At 37.5% G+C, this 16,983-nt stretch overlaps 1 protein-coding gene and 1 pseudogene across 4 annotated transcripts in view; one reads left to right on the top strand and one right to left on the bottom strand.

Moving 5' to 3' along the window:
- YTHDC1 (YTH N6-methyladenosine RNA binding protein C1) overlaps positions 1-16,855 on the top strand; it is a 49,410-nt gene extending 32,555 nt beyond the window's left edge. For 2 of the 4 annotated variants that reach the window (XM_068974790.1, XM_068974792.1), the window contains 6 exons: positions 63-145; positions 1,308-1,344; positions 1,442-1,481; positions 1,589-1,651; positions 3,091-3,225; positions 5,063-6,001. In XM_068974790.1, coding sequence (XP_068830891.1) covers positions 63-145; positions 1,308-1,344; positions 1,442-1,481; positions 1,589-1,651; positions 3,091-3,225; positions 5,063-5,287 — 583 coding nt within the window. In that variant the 3' untranslated portion in view covers positions 5,288-6,001. Of the gene's footprint in view, positions 1-62; positions 146-1,307; positions 1,345-1,417; positions 1,482-1,588; positions 1,652-3,090; positions 3,226-5,062; positions 6,002-15,856 lie in introns of those variants that run through there. The other 2 variants (XM_068974791.1, XM_068974789.1) reach the window with 2 other exon arrangements.
- On the bottom strand, positions 6,633-6,954 carry LOC138082324 (large ribosomal subunit protein eL33 pseudogene; annotated as a pseudogene).
- Positions 16,856-16,983: the final 128 nt, after the last annotated feature.

Raw genomic sequence — 16,983 nt, forward strand, 5'->3', positions numbered from 1 at the left:
GCTTTGCTGTTTGTTCTCCTAGCAGTTTTTGGTTTAATTTCTAATGTGTCTAATTTATGTAGGCGTCGACCAGAAGATTATGATATTCATAACAGCAGAAAGAAACCAAGGATTGACTATGCCCCTGAGTTTCATCAGAGACCAGGTTAATATTTTATAATCCTGCAGATATTTGACTTGAAATTATTAAAAGCAACAACAGCACAGAATCTTCTATCATGACCCTATAGTTTTAAAAGTGAGAAAACTTTAGGATAGCTATTAATGACCTGAAATTGTAGGAAATGGAAACTGCACTTGTGTTTTAAGTGTTTTAAGATTAAGTGTAGTTAGGGAAAGCAATGAACTTACACTCTTATTAGGATTTTTATTCTCTTTGATACTTAGTATTTCCTGTGGTAGAAAGCTTTACTTGGAAACTGAAATTACGCTATATTTTTCTAAATACATCTTTGATTTTCATATTTTTAGAGAGGAATGGGAAATGCTTGGTTTGTAATCTAAAAGCAGCTTTTCAGTTAACCTTTCCCTTACTGGAGTTGAAAAAGGCACACTATAGTTAAGAGAACATATTTATTTAAAACAGTCACGGACACACTTAGAAAAATCAGACCATTTGGAAGTTGGTGTTAGTGAGCATTACAGCATTGTTATATGACAGGTGGCTTGATAAGCCTCATTCTTCTCCAAAATGGGATATTCTGAAGAAGTAAAATTTTTCCCCAGTAACTTGGCCACTTAAACTTTTTCACATTTTAATTTACTAAGTTCTTAGGAGAAGAAGAGGGGAGAATATTTCTCTGATTACTGTGGTTCTTTCATTTAAAATGTATATATTTTAATTTTTGCAACTTTTGTTAATTTTGTTTTTCTCCCCTTAAGTTTGCATTTTTTAAAGCTTTGGTTGACTTAGCAAGGCTTATGTATACTCAAGGTGGAAGGTAAACATTTGTTTTAAGGAAGACCTATTACAGTGTCCTCAAGATAATTCCTCTGTCCTTACCTTCCTGTGGTGCAGCATGAAGAAATTTCTGTCTAGCAAGAATTGGGGTGTGGATTTAGAAGATCCATATGCAAACCTCTCTAACAGTTTATAATTCTGTGATATCAGTAAGTTATTTAGTTACTTTCTAATTATGTAATCTGAGAAGAAAATTTGAAAATGGAATAGTATGATAATAGTATCATTTAATAGCTTCACTATTATATCATGGGAAGAATTGAAATGAGTGGTAAGGAAGGTTTAATTATGATGCCATAATAAAAAATATAAGTTTGATATACTAAAATGCTTGATGTTTGAACAGGGTATTTAAAGGATCCACGATACCAGGAAGTAGATAGGTAAGTTTGGGTTCATTTTTGTTCAGTTTTGAATTACATTCTTGGAACTAGTTTATGAACCACCTGAATTTAGTTTCACAAATCTTATTCCCAACAGACGGTTTTCAGGAGTTCGCCGAGATGTATTTTTAAATGGGGTAAGCGTTTCTTTTTTTTAATTTAATGCACATAATAAAATCAGTATCTGCTTGATTTTGTAAGTTCCGGGTTTTTTATTTATTGACATTATCATCTTTCATTTTAGTCCTACAATGATTATGTGAGGGAATTTCATAACATGGGACCACCACCACCTTGGCAAGGAATGGTTTGTATTAATTCTGTTTTTGCAAGTTATATAATTTCATTTGCAGTTCCATACATTTTGAATGCTTACTTGGAGTATGATTGTTATAGTTACCCATTAAGAGACATAAAATATTGCATGCTCTTTTTAAAGGAAAGGCTAATGAATGATTGGATTTGTATTAACAGTGGAGGCTTAGTTGATAAATGTTATGATTTATTATTGTGGTGGCTAGTAGTATAAACTCTTCAGGGTTCAAATACCTTCCCTTCTCAACTCTGACTTTAGATAAGTTTCATAATACATTTTTGTCTTAATTTTCCTTATCTGTGAAATTTGGATATCCATTCATTCTTTGACTCATCAAACTATTTAGTACCTACTCTGCAGAACACTGTTTGCTCTTGGTGTACATCAGTGAATAAATGGGACAGTATGCCTATGCTTGTATAGTTTAAAATTTAATGGAATAGTGTCAACCTCGTAGGATTGTCAAGAAGCTAAGTTTGCAAAATACATGATAAGTTTAGCATAGTGCCTGACCCTGATATTCAGTAAATTCTCTATGTTAAATAAGGTTAACTAAATCTTGTTCCTAAACTTGAATTTTTTTTCTTTAAGTATTAAAGATACCTGAAGCATTAATTCCTAATAAAATAAAACAGCTTGGAAGTTTAATTTGTTCTGATTGTTTCTTACCTTTTTATCTTGAAATGCTTCCTGTAATGTGGCGTTTTCATCTGACTTTTGTTTCACTTAAGGTACTGTATATAGACAGATTAATTATTTCTTTCCTTTAGAGTATGAAACTAAAAAAATATTTAATAGTAATATCTTGGCCCTAACTAGGAGGAGAACTACCTTGATTTTCCATCATTCATTTTATAATTGCATTTAAAAGTTCATTAGCTCTTTAAATACATTTGTGCATAGTATTAACATGACTGATTCTAGAGTCAGAATGTCTGATGTTGTGTCTAACTTCTACCCCCTTTAGTAGCAGTGTGAATTTGAGCAAGTGACCTAACCATTTGGAGCCTCAGTTTCCCTTTTTGTAAACTAGGATCACATAATAATACTATTAGCTATAATTCTATTAGTACCTATCTGTAGGGTTGCTGTGGGGATTAAATGAGACTTGTAAAGTGCTTAGGACAGTGCCTGGACAATAGTAATCACTGTGTAGGAGGCTTTTGATTTCTAGTGGTATTTTATGGTATGTAAGTATAAATGTTATGTGTTAGATGATGGAGTTTAAATATTCAGAAGTTTTATTACACACATTTTTTTTTCAACAAGCAAATAAAGAGGGTATTTTAAAGAATGCTAATGTCATCAAAGTAAATGGCTTCAACAGAGTAAATTCTTTGGGATGGGTGGTTTGGATAGGGGAATTCTAAGAATGGTTTGTTACCAAGGATGTTTTTTAGATGCTTAAGGAAATGGTTTTCTTTTTTTAGACTCCTTATCCTGGAATGGAACAACCTCCACACCATCCTTACTATCAGCACCATGCTCCACCTCCTCAAGCTCATCCCCCTTATTCAGGACATCACCCAGTACCACATGAAGCAAGATACAGAGATAAACGAGTAGTAAGTGCACAAGAAGGCAAAAGCGTGAGGGAACTACTTAGAATTCTGTAGATAATTTAAATGTGGGGGACACCGACTTACTGGAAAAGACCCTGATGTTGGGAAGGATTGAGGGCAAGAGAAAAAGGGCGACAGAGGATGAGATAGTTGGATGGCATCCCAACTCAGTGGTTATGAGTGAGATAGTGAAGATAGTGAAGGGAGATAGCGAAGTACAGGGAAGCCTAGTGTGCTGCAGTCCATGGGGTCAAAAAGAGTCTGACATGACTTAGTGACTGAACAACAACCAGATTATGTTGATTAATAGATAATGGTTTCATATTCCTATTGCAGATTGTTTAGGCTAATCCCTTTGATTATTTCAGTGGATTATTTTTTGAGTTAATATTTCTGGGTCTTCAATATAATAGTTGGGCTGAGTTTGTTTATTAAATGCTCCACACATGATGACTCTGCTGGGCCACATAAACTTCTTATTATCTTCCCACATGATAAGGAACATGCATGTCTGAGAACCAGTCAGAGCGGTAGTTTCCTATATTTGAGATACTTTGATCTGTCATTTATTTCCTTATCTCATGAAGTTATTAATCCTTCAAAATAAAGTCACACTAGGACCATTAATATTTAGTAAAACAATCTGAGAATTCTAACAGACTTTTGGAGAAGGAAATGGCAACCCCCTCCAGTACTGTTGCCTGGAAAAGCCTGTAAACAGAGGATCCTGGCAGGCTGCATTGCAGTTCATGGAGTCACAGAAAGAGTTGGACATGACTTCACAACTGCACAGCAGTAGACTTTTAGTAGTTTTTTTTTTTTTCCCAACCACTCGAAGTATACAGCCAATGTACGATGAAATCTTAGTTGTATAGCTAGGTTGTGGTGTTTTTAAAAATGCCTTTTTTAAATGATCAGATTATTTTCAAGAAAGTAAGTTTTTCTGAGACTCTTACCAAAATATTCTTGTCCTTTTTAACAGGTTGTGCTTCATGCACCATTATATAGTAGCTTTCTGGCTAATATATATGTGTAATGTATTTTGTATTTACTTAATCGCTTTTTTTTTTTAATATATGAAAGGTAGTGTGAAAATTTTAATCTTATAAGCTGACTTTTGAAGAAACAAAGTTTAGTAAGTAAAGATGAGTTGAGAACTGAAAGAGGAACTCTAGAGCAGGGGTCAAGCTTAGTAGTAGCCACAGTGACAACCTTGCACCTCACTTACTTGCTTATCTTACCCTTCACTGTCCTCCTCAGCCTTATGTGTATTATTAGCTCTGTGAAATAGACTTCACAGTATTACTGCAGTACATATTTTTAAAAAATTCTGTCAAATTCCATAAATTGTTAACAGTGATTTAGTTGGAAAGAAAATCAGGAATGGAAGAATTCCCAATTTCACCTTTAGAGGGCAGAGTTGGTTTGCTTTAGTTTGTAGACTCAAAGGAGGAAAAATTAAGTAGAATCCACTTGTTGAAGAAAAACATTGACATTTAGCTTAGGTGGCCCCATGTATTGATGTTATTGATCATGTGTTTGGAGGTCATCATTAGGTGGTTATTTTGGCATAAATCTTATAAAAGAGATTGGGTAGAGAAATTAAAAACTGACTACAAAAAATGCTTTTTTTAATGAGGTCTGAGTAAATCATTTGTTGTGTCTAATTAGTAAGACATCAGAATCCTTTTTATAAACATTATCAAAATTGCTTTCTGTGAATTAATACATTAGGGTATTTCTTTAGATTCTTCTCTCTACCAGACAATAATTACGATAAATGGACTCATAAATTACATTTGATTTTTGACATACCTTATCCATTTCTTACCTTTTCTAGCATGATTATGATATGAGGGTGGATGATTTCCTTCGTCGAACACAGGCTGTTGTCAGTGGCCGGAGAAGTAGACCCCGTGAAAGAGATCGGGAGCGAGAACGAGACCGACCTAGAGATAACAGAAGAGACAGAGAGCGAGATAGAGGACGTGATAGAGAAAGAGAAAGAGAGCGATTATGTGATCGGGACAGAGACCGAGGGGAGAGAGGTAGATATAGGAGATAATGCGTTTTGGAAGCACTGATTGTTTAAAGATACACAATCTTGTATTTTTCTTTTTGTGTGTGTTTACAAGTAGTAAATTTATTTTCAACTGTCTACTTAAAAGTTCATTGTGTAGAAGGATTTATTATGACCCTCTTTGTTCCAAGCATGCAGTATAATAAGAACTGGAAAAACTCAAATCCTCCAAAAATGCACAGTTGACAATTTGAGTTGATACTTTTATTGGGACAGAATGGAACAGTCCAAGAATGTAGATACTGATTCAGTCTCTGTAAATCTTCATCTGCTTATAGGGTGTTCATCCTAGAGTTATTTTTTGTTCATTTTCTTTCTTTTGGATCTTGATTGATGACTGCCATGATATTTTGCTTTGATGTATTTCTACATGTAGTTGCACACGGTTCAGTAAAAATAATGCTGCTATCAAGTATGCAAATATTGAAGTATGATGGTTTGACTCTATGGCAGTGTTGTAGCAGCCTCTTGGTTTCTCCCTTTCCCTCTTTTTTTTAATCTTAAAAAAGTCACTTTTTATTTTTCTTCGTCTTCAATGATGAGAGCAATATTAAGAAGACATTGCTATCTAATTTTTAATCTTTTTAGATAGGAAAACTTCTTATGTTCAGTAGCATGGTTGATGCTATTGGTTTAGCCTTCTTCTCCAAACTGTATACATTGGCTTGGAATGTTCACAACTTGCGTGTGTGGCAGCAGAAGATAATTCCCATATTCTACATTGCTACTGTTTTGTATAAAATAAATTGGTAAAGATTGACAATTATCTCTTGTGTTTCTTTCTTGTCTGAACGCAAGTTTGTTTTCTTGTGTATGACGTATGGGTTGGCCAAAAAGTTCATTTGGATGTTCCATATGATGTTATGGAAAGACCCAGATGAACTTTTTGACCAACCTATTAGTGGACATAAAAGAATGCTTTGTGCTTAGAAACTGTGGGAACCCCATTTGTCTTTTTTGCGTATTTTATAAAAAATGATTAACCTAGGTCAATTATATATAAATGCTTACTTTTGTTTCTAATGTAAGAACTAATGATACACAGTGGAATTTTATTGATATTTTGGTTAAGGTATTCATTTGGTAGCATTTTTGGATCTACTTTGGTTACAGGATTATTTTGTTTTTTCAGGTTTTGTGTTCATCTTTGATAAGTTAGATATTTCCTATTTTACTTTTAAAATACACCTTTAAAATTAATCCTCATAGAGTTACTTAAGTTGATCATTAATCCCTCTCAGTAGTAGCAAGCTATATAAAATATAGTTTATAAGAGATTTAAATTTTTTTTCATAAATCCACACGTTTATTTATTTACTTTTTAGTAAGTTTAAATACTTAAAGGGTGCAACATCACACAGGTTCTGTGTCCAGTAGCAGGAAGGTTGCTTTGAAATTGGGCATGAACCATGCCACTGTTTCTGTGAGCGTGAGTTATCTTTTTCCAGATTACTCTGGTTTTGTTAGGTTATCTGCCAGGATTTACTGTGGTGTTCTCTGCTTTGTGCACATAAGCAGATCTCTTGCCTAGATAGAATTCATCCCAAGCATATACACCTTCCAATTTTCAGCAGAACTGTGTGTTCCCTCTGGTTCCATAGACCCTGCTTTTAGCCAGTAAAAATGGCCTTGTACCACAGGCTTCCAGACATATCTGTCATTTTAGACATCCTGCTCCCAGCAGGCCTCTGCAGGATCCAAGATGGCTGAAAGAGCTGTATTTTAAGTTACCATTTTGGCCTTTGTTATGTTGAATATTTAAATATTTGTGATACTTGCATGTTTGACACTGTTGTAATTCTGTACTAAATCATGTTTATAATTAGTGTCAAAAGAAAACAAGAACTTCACTGTTAAATGATTTTTAAAACCTTCAGTTTACTGCTTTCGTATTCTCATTGATATTTAGAATATTTTCCCATGTGCTCCCAATTAGTGTTTAGGTTGGTACAAAAGTAATTGTGGTTTTGCATTGTTGAACTTTGTCGTTCGATATTGAAATATATTCTTAAATAAATGTTATGTTTACATCATTTTAGCACATTTCTTTATGTTTTTGCTGAAGATTTATAGCTGTTTAATTTAGACTAGAGAAATGATATTAGACAAAAAGCAAATTCAAGCAATTTTCTAATCCGAGTTCAAAATGGCTTTTATGCGACAACCAGCTCTGGTTGGACCAAGAAGCTCCAAAACACTTCCCAAAGCCAAACTTGCACGCCCAAAAGGTCATGGTTACTGGTGGTCTGTTACCAGTCTGGTCCACTACAGCTTTCTGGATCCTGGCAAAACCATTACATCCAAGAAGTATGCTCAGCAGATCGATGAGCTGCACTGAAAAGGCCCAGTTCTTCTCCACAACAGTATCTGACCACTCAACCAGTGCTTCATAAGTTGAAAAAATTGGGCTATGAAATTTTGCCTCATGCACTGTATTTACCTGACCTCTTGCCAGCTACCACCTCTTCAAGCATTTTACAACTTTTTGCAGGGAAAATCCTTCTACAACCAGCAGGAGGTAGGAAATGCTTTCCAAGAGTTCATTGAATCCTGAAGCATAGATTTTTGTGCTACAGGAATAAGCAAACTTGTTTCTCATTGGCAAAAATGTGTTGATTGCAGTGGTTCCTATTTTGATTAATAAAGATGTGTTTGAGTCTAGTTATAATGATTTAAAATTCACAGTCCAAAACCACAATTAACATTTGTACCAGCCTAATAGATAAATATTTTGTTCAGTTGCTCAGTTGTGTCTAGCTCTTTGTGACCCCATGGACTGCAGCACATCAGGCCTCCTTGTCCTTCACCATCTCTCGGAGCTTTCTCAAAAACTCATGTCCATTGAGTCGGTAATGCAATCCATTCATCTCGTTCTCTGTTGTCCCCTTCTCCTCCTGCCTTTCAGTCTTTCAAAAAAAGGATTTATTTTAAATCTCTGCAGTGGGGTTGAGAAGAACGAACACTTATGTGTTAAGAAACCTGGATTCGGAATCAGCGTTGCCTTTGATTAAACCAACTGGTAATAAATTTCACTAACATTTTGTTTATATTCATGAGTACATTTTACAAGTTAATATCAGTTTAGTTGCTCGGTCATGTCTGACTCTGCGACCTCATGGACTGCAGTATGCCAGGCCTCCCTGTCCATCACCAGCTCCCGTAGTTTACTCAAACTCATGTCCATTGAGTCGGTCATGCCATCCAACCATTTCTTCTTCTGTCATCCCCTTTTCCTCCCGCCTTCAGTTTTTCCGAGCATCAGGATATATGTATATATATTTAATTCATTGACCCAACCATCATAAAAAAATTTTGCTTTTTTCCATATCAGCTGTATTTTTTATCTCAATGCCTCCACTGAGGAACTGTGACCACTATCTTTTGCTTTAGAAAAAGCTTTGCTTGTCTCTTCATCTTCCTTTACTGCAGATTCTCTTATTTCTCTCTTTGCCAGCACTTTGGCTGTCCTAAATTGCTAGTCTGATGGGATGACATGAACCTTGACCCTCAAACTACCTTACCCTTGTCAGTTCGTGGTTATCACTAGCACTGAGTTCTACCCCCCTAAATTTTAGGCACCCTTCTGCATCCTCGGGCTTCCCAGGTGGTGATGCTGCCTGCTGCTGCTAAATCGCTTCAGTCGTGTCTGACTGTCTGTGACCCCGGAGATGGCAGCCCACCAGGCTCCCCCGTCCCTGGGATTCTCGAGGCAAGAACACAAGTGGGTTGCCATTTTCTTCTCCAGGGCATGAAAGTGAAAAGTGAAAGTGAAGTCTCTCAATCATGTCCGACTCCTAGTGACCCCATGGACTGCAGCCTACCTGCTCCTCCATCCATGGGATTTTCTAGGCAAGAGTACTGGAGTGGGTTGCCATTGCCTTCTCCGCAGGTGCTGCTAGTGGTTAATAACTTACCTGCCAATGCAGGAGATAGAAGAGACTTAGGTTTGATCCCTGGGTCAGGAAGATACCCTGGAGAAAGTTATGGCCAGCCTATTCCAGTATTCTTGCCTAGAGAATCTCTTGGACAGAGAACTTTGGTGGGCTATAGTCCATGAAGTTGCAAAGAGTCAGACATGACTGATAGACTTTAGCACACAGCATAGCACACTGCATCCTGAGTCTCAGATTAATCCCTTCTTTCCCTGTCATGTAACTATGATCCTATCTCCTGACCTGGATCAGGGTCTTTTGTCCACTCTAACAGTTACTATTTTCTTTGCCACCGAGTCACTGGTACGAAGAGTCCAAAATGAGATATTCATAGCTTTATGTTCATTGGTGACTTTACTGTGACCCTTGATAGAACTGTCTTCACTACTGTACCCCCAGAAGCAGAACCTAGAAGAACCTGGGTATTGAGCATTTTCAGGCTTACTCCCCCAACCCAGGTTTCAAGAGTTCCCCATTTTTCTATCCAGACCCTGACTTTTGTAGGAAAACTTGTTGAGGTTGTGAATTGAATCTTCTTTGTAGACTTCGATCTTTGCAATTATATTCTAAGTCTAGTTTTTTCAGCTGCGGAAGAAAGAGGCTAAACACTGCCAAGGGGAACTTCTGACTTGCACAGCGTATTTTGATTTGATATCTACTTAAACTGAGTTTGTCATTTACAAGACTTCTAAAACTTTTTGTTTTTTAAAAAAACCCATGTCACTCTGTAAACTGTATTATTACCAGTAGTAATTTCCACATAGGCATTATCTGGTGACTCAGATGGTAAAGAATCTGTAACACAGGAGACCCGGGTTCCATTCCTGGGTCGGGAAGATCCCTTGGAAAAGGGAATGTCTACGCACTCCAGTATTCTTGCCTGGAGAATTCCATGGACAAACGAGCCTGGCAGGCTATGGTCCATGGGTTGCGAAGAGTTGGATATGACTGAGTAACTAACGCTTTCACAGTGTACTGTCCATAAATGAATACTTTTTATCTTCTCCACATACCTCACCGGTTGTATGATTCTTATAAATTGTCATGTTGCCAAATGCTAGGAGCTCTCAGTGTTGCACATGTCATCAGGAGTGAGATTGTTATTGCTAGTTATCAATGAGTTAGCCAGTTCCCACATCTTACCGTGCAGGTCTGCTTTCTAGAGCCAGTTCTGGTACAGCCTATCTCAATATATTCTCAGAAAACAGTCTGAGATAAGGATCAGAAAGCAGTAGTTTATTTTGAGAAATCCTAGGGTACAGGAGTAAGGAACAGGGAAGGATGAGACAGGAAGCGAGAACAGTTAGTACACATATTACGAAGCTAATGAGCAAGTGGAACCTAAGTCCACTGGGCCCCAGTAAGACGCCATGTATAATATACTCACAAATGACCACCTGAACGATGGGAGAGGGCTGCTATTCAACATTCTGCTAGATTATGCTTGTGTGAGATGAGTTCCTTCAGCAGTTTCATGCAGTGGTGTTGAAGCTCTTGTGTAGAAAGTGAGAGATCTGTACTATCCAGTTGTAACTCCAGAAGCTCCTTGGCACAGCAAAAGCTAGTGAGCAAAATGGGTTAAAAAGGTAGGAGGTATGACATGAGGTGTGAAATATACAAGAGCCCTCCCTTTTTCCTCATTTCATTTTGCAGTAATAATGAAATATTTTTGACTGCCTCTGAGGTTACTAAATAAGGTTAAACTTTAGTTTTTAAAATTCTCATTTGTTCATTATGTTTATTCTGGTGTGTGTGTGTGTGTGTGTGTGTGTGTGTGTGTGTGTGTGTGTGTGTTGTGTGTGCCGGCCTTAATCTGCCATTTTATAAGCTATCCATAAATGTTTTCTGATCTTTGCTTGTCTCTTTGTATTTAAGAATGAGCAATAGATCAAATAAATCACTGGGATTGCTCTGTACCTGTAAAGGATTTGTTAACTGGCTTTGATTTTTATGCTGAGTGTGTATTTTAGACATTACTCAGGGGACCCATACATGTCAGAATGAGAAAGGATTTACTTTGATGTGTTACACTGATTTTAGGTACTTTATTTCTCCCTGGACAATTTTTCAATTTCTATACAAAAGAACTCTAATTTTGGGAGTTGTGGGTTAGGTAGAATGTAGAAACCACAGTATAACAGTCTAGCTATAGATTTTTCTATTCTCTAACTTTTTCTGCACCAGGATCCAATCCAGGTTCATAGATTGCATTTAGTTGTCATATCATCTTAGTCTTTCTTAATCTTAGATAATTAATCTTTTAATCTTAGCATTTAGTTGTCATGTCATTCAGTTTACTTTCTCAGTCGTGTCTGACTTTGCAACCCCATGAACCGCAGCACGCCAGGCCTTCTTGGCCATCACCAACTCCCAGAGTCCACCCAAACCCATGTCCATTGAGTCGAAGATGCCATTGAACCATCTCATCCTCTGTCGTTCCCTTTTCCTGCCTTCAATCTTTCCCAGCCTCAGGGTCTTTTCAAATGAGTCAGCTCTTTGCATCAGGTGGCCAAAGTATTGGAGTTTCAGCTTCAATATCAGTCCTTCCAGTGAATACCCAGGACTGATCTTTAGGATGGACTGACTGGTTGGATCTCCTTGCAATCCAAGGGACTCTCAAGTCTTCTCCAACACCTCAGTTCAAAAACATCAATTCTTCAGCGCTTAGCTTTCTTTATAGTCCTGCTCTCACATCCATACACAACCACTGGAAAAACCATAGCCTTGACTAGACGGATCTTTGTTGACAAAGTAGTCTGTGCTTTTGAATATACTGTCTAGGTTGGTCATAACTTTCCTTCCAAGAAGTAAGTGTCTTTTAATTTCAGTCTGCAATCACCATCTGCAGTGATTTTGGAGCCCAGAAAAATAAAGTCAGCCACTGTTTCCACTGTTTATCCATCTATTTGCCATGAAGTGATGGGACCGGATGCTATGATCTTAGTTTTCTGAATGTTGAGCTTTAAGCCAACTTTTTCACTCTCCTCTCTCACTTTCATCAAGAGGCTCTTTAGTTCTTCTTCACTTTCTGCCTTATAAGGGTGGTGTCATCTGCATATCTGAGGTTATTGATATTTCTCCTGGCAATCTTGATTCCAGCTTGTGCTTCCTCCAGCCCAGCGTTTCTCAAGATGTACTCTGCATAGAAGTTAAATAAGCAGAGTGACCATATACAGCCTTCATGTACTCCTTTTCCTATGTGGAACCAGTCTGTTGTTCAGTGTCCTGTTCTAACTGTTGCTTCCTGACCTGCATGCAGGTTTCTCAAGACGCAGGGTCAGGTGGTCTGGTATTCCCATCTCTTTCAGAATTTTCCGCAGTTTATTGTGATCCACACAGTCAAAGGCTTTGGCATAGTCAAAGCAGAAATAGATGTTTTTCTGGAACTCTTTTCTTTTCGATTACTTAAGATTATGTATATATTATTAAACATACATTCCAAACAAAAATTGATGTCATACTATTAATTTCAAACAAGCAGAATGAAAAATGAAAAGCAAAATGTGATAAACATTTCTATGGGTAGAACTAACTGATTAAGAACATATAAAAATTGTGATATTTTAATGTACTCTTGGAAACTGATAGATCAAGCAAACAAAAATTAGTATGAAACTTGATTGTTTTGGGAAAACAAGTTTCATCTGTTGAATTCTGTAGCTCCATATAGAGTATATACATTCTTTTCAAGAGCGCACACATGAAACATTTGATAAGATTGACCTTGGACAGGGTCACAAATGAAATCAATGAATTCTGAAGTATTTATAGAAACATCTCTGACTTGAATAAAATTTAAAAAATAATTAAAAGGGAATGTCTTATCTGAAAATGCTGTAATTTGAAAAGATACAATCACTGCAATATTCATAGCAGCACTGTTTAGCAAAGACAAAGAAGCAACCTAAATGTCCACTGGTGGATGAATGGATGAAAAAGATGTGTGCACGCACACACACACACACACACACACATAAATATAGTGGAATATTACTCAGCCATAAGTGCATGCATGCTCAGTCGTATCCTACTCTTTGTGACCCCATCATCTGTAGCCTGCCAAGTTCCTTAGTCCATGGAATTTTCCGGGCAAGAATATTGGAGTGGGTTGCCATTTCCTACTCCAGGGGATCTTCCCAATCCAGGGGTTGAATCTAAGTCTCCTGAAGTGGCAGCCAGATTCTTACCACTGAGCCACCTGGAAAGCCCCACTCAACCGTAAAAAGAATGAAATAATGCCATTTGCAACAACATGGATGGACCTCGAGATTATTGTACGAGGTGAAATAAGTCAGATAAATATGATATTGTTTATATGTGGAATCTAAAAAATAATACAAATTTACTTAACAAAAACAGACTCACATAGAAAACAAATCTATGGTTACCAAAGTAGAAGTGAGGGAAAGGATAAATTAGGATTTGGGGATTAGCAGATACTACAAACTGCTATATATAAAATAGATAATAACTAGGTCCTACTATATATAGCACAGGGAGCTGTATTCAATATCTTGTAATAAACTAATGGAAAAGAATATATATATAAATTGCTGTACACCAGAAATTAACATTGTAAATCAACTGTATGTCAATAAGTCTTTTTATTTAAAAAGCATGTTTAGACTGTTCAGAGATGAAAATGCAGGTAAGAATGGGTTGGGGTGGGAAGTTGACTATAAAAAGAACCATTTAGAAATTCTAGAAATCAGAAATATATTCACTAATTATATGAACTATAATGGAACTGAATGGATGAACAGAAAAATGAATATGATAAATTGTAGAGAGAATTAGTGAATTTTCTGTTTTTCTGACTGAACCTTAACAGAGCCTCTAGACCTGAAGGCTCTAGGAGTTTTCAGTAAACTGATTAGAATATGTGTTTGTTTGCTAATACGTTACATCAGAGCTCTCCTGATTATCTGTGGTGCTTTTAAAGTTCTTGTGTTTCTAAGTGTTTTCCTGGCCACACTTACCCATCCTGTGCTACATTGCATTATTTGTAATCTGATTCAGTGTGTTTGCTTTCCTTTTTATTTCATTCTTTCCTGGCTCATGTAACTTGCATGTCCTCATTATGACTGATCAACCCAGCTCCAAAGCTCAACTTCTCTGATCTTGAATTTCTGGTTAATTTTTACCAGTTAAATCTGTCTTTTGTGAATCTTGTTTCTTTGCCAGTCACTCTCAGTCATGGTCATCCATGACTCTGGGATTCTAGATTTTTTTGACCTTTCATACCTTCTCTAAGCCAAGGAAGAGTCAGTAGAAAAGCACCACAATAGAGAAGGAGTTTGGTACATACAAAAAAGAGTCTTGAATGGATAAACAACAACAAACCAAAACCACCATACAAAAAAATGGGTAATCATGTTAATAGAGATTTGCCAGGTAAATCAATAAAATACTATATTTCTATATATTTTGCATTGTTTGATTTAATATCCATCATAAAGGAGACCCCAATTACCTGGTCACTCTAGGGCTGGTTTGATGGATGTTTGAACAGACGGGTGATGGGTTCAGAGATGAAAGCTTATGTGGGCTTTTAGGGGAGGAAAACTTTCCTTCTCTTTTGGGTTCATTGTCTGATCTTACAATTAAATTTGCATAATACAGATAAACAAGGAGAAACATTTAATTTTGTATATACGAGAGCCCATAAAAATATGAGACTCAAAGAAATGACCAACCAGGCAGATTTTATATGTTTTAGACAAAGAAAGAATACCTTGATGAAGAATTGACAAGGTAAAGGGGTTTGCCCTTTGCATAGCAAATTCATGAAAAAGTAGCAAGTTTTGTTTAAATAGTCTTCTCAGCCCTAAATTCCTTATCTCTGTTGATAAGGATGCCTTCTACTCTTTTGGAATAGAGGGTAGCTCACTGGGTGATTTATTTCCTGCTATCAGTGGGGATAGAGGAAAGTCAGAGTAACCTTACACCTGTTTTCTCCTAAGTAACTTTACTTTCCTAAGTATTTAATTCAAAGTAACATGCCAAAGTGTCATAGTTTGGGATGGCATATTCGGCTTAGACTGAGCTAGCTATTACTTACATAGAAAATCTAGTCTATTCTACCATACATTTGAACAGTAAAGAAGTGACCACCAGGGGTGCTCCAGACCCAAGGGGACCTACTTTTATTCATGTTTGTCAGTTCTCTCTACTACCACTTTTATGAACTTCATTTTATAGACAAGCTGTGCCTTTTATTTGGCTTCCCAGGTGGCACAGTGGAAAAGAATCTGCCTGCCAATGCAGAAGGTACAGGTTCATTCCCTGGATCAGGAAGATCCCCTGGAGAAGGAAATGGCAACCCACTCCAGTATTCTTGCTTAGGAAATCCCATGGTCAGAGGAACCTGGCGGACTACAGTCCTTTGGATCACAGAGTCGTACATAACTGAGCACCTACACATGCCTCTATTCACCTGAATTTTATTATGATGCTGGGCTCAAGGATGCAAAAACCTTTGGGATGTTAATGAATGAAAAATTTGAAGTACTATTGTCTGTTATACCAGTTTTCAATTTATTGTTTCAACTCCAGCTTTGTGATAGAGACATATCTTATTGTGTTTTGCTTTATTATTTATTTATTAATCTGTTTGCTGTAGGTTTGTCATACTACTAAGTCACTTCAGTCGTGTCCGACTCTGTGCGACCCCATAGATGGCAGCCCACCAGGCTCCACTGTCCATGGGATTCTCCTGGCAAGAACACTGGAGTGGGTTGCCAGTTCCTTCGTCAATGCATGAAAGTGAAAAGTGGAAGTGAAGTCGCTCAGTCGTCATCAGTTCAGTTCAGTCGCTCAGTCGTGTCCGACTTTGCGACCTCATGAATCGCAGCACACCAGGCCTCCCTGTCTATCACCAAATCCCGGAGTTCACTCAGTCTCACGTCCATCGAGTCAGTGATGCCATCCAGCCATCTCATCCTCTGTCATCCCCTTCTCCTGCCCCCAATCCCTCCCAGCGTCAAAGTCTTTTCCAGTGAGTCAACTCTTCACATGAGGTGGCCAAAGTACTGGAGTTTCAGCTTCAGCATCATTCCTTCCAAAGAAATCCCAGGGCTGATCTTCAGAATGGACTGGTTGGATCTCCTTGCAGTCCAAGGGACTCTCAAGAGTCTTCTCCAACACCACAGTTCAAAAGCATCAATTCTTTGGCGCTCAGCCTTCTTCACAGTCCAACTCTCACATCCATACATGACTACTGGAAAAACCATAGCCTTGACTAGACGGACCTTAGTCGGCAAAGTAATGTCTCTGCTTTTCAATATGCTATCTAGATTGGTCATAACTTTTCTTCCAAGGAGTAAGCATCTTTTAATTTCATGGCTGCAATCACCATCTGCAGTGATTTTGGCCTTAATTGTGCTGAATATGCTCAGTTGCTCAGTTGTGTCTGACTCTTTTTGCTACCCCCCGGTCTGTGGCCTGCCAGGCTCCTCTGTTCATGGGACTTTCTCGGCATGACTACTGAAGTAGGTTGCTATTCCTTCTTCTAGTGGATCTTCCTGACCCAGTGTTCCATCCCGTGTGTCCTATGTCTCCTGCATTGCAGGCTGATTTTTTATCCGTGAGTCACTGGGGAAGCCCCTATGTTGAAATATGTTTCCTCTGTACCCACTTTGATGAGAGTTTTTGTCATGAATAGATACTGAATTTTATCACATTGGTGATATTTGTGTGATTTTTACCTTGCCTTTCGTTTCTGTAGTGTATCACATTGATTGACTTGGA

This window comes from Capricornis sumatraensis, chromosome 7 (genome assembly GCF_032405125.1).
Source record: "Capricornis sumatraensis isolate serow.1 chromosome 7, serow.2, whole genome shotgun sequence".
In the NCBI taxonomy this organism is placed as follows: domain Eukaryota; kingdom Metazoa; phylum Chordata; class Mammalia; order Artiodactyla; family Bovidae; genus Capricornis; species Capricornis sumatraensis.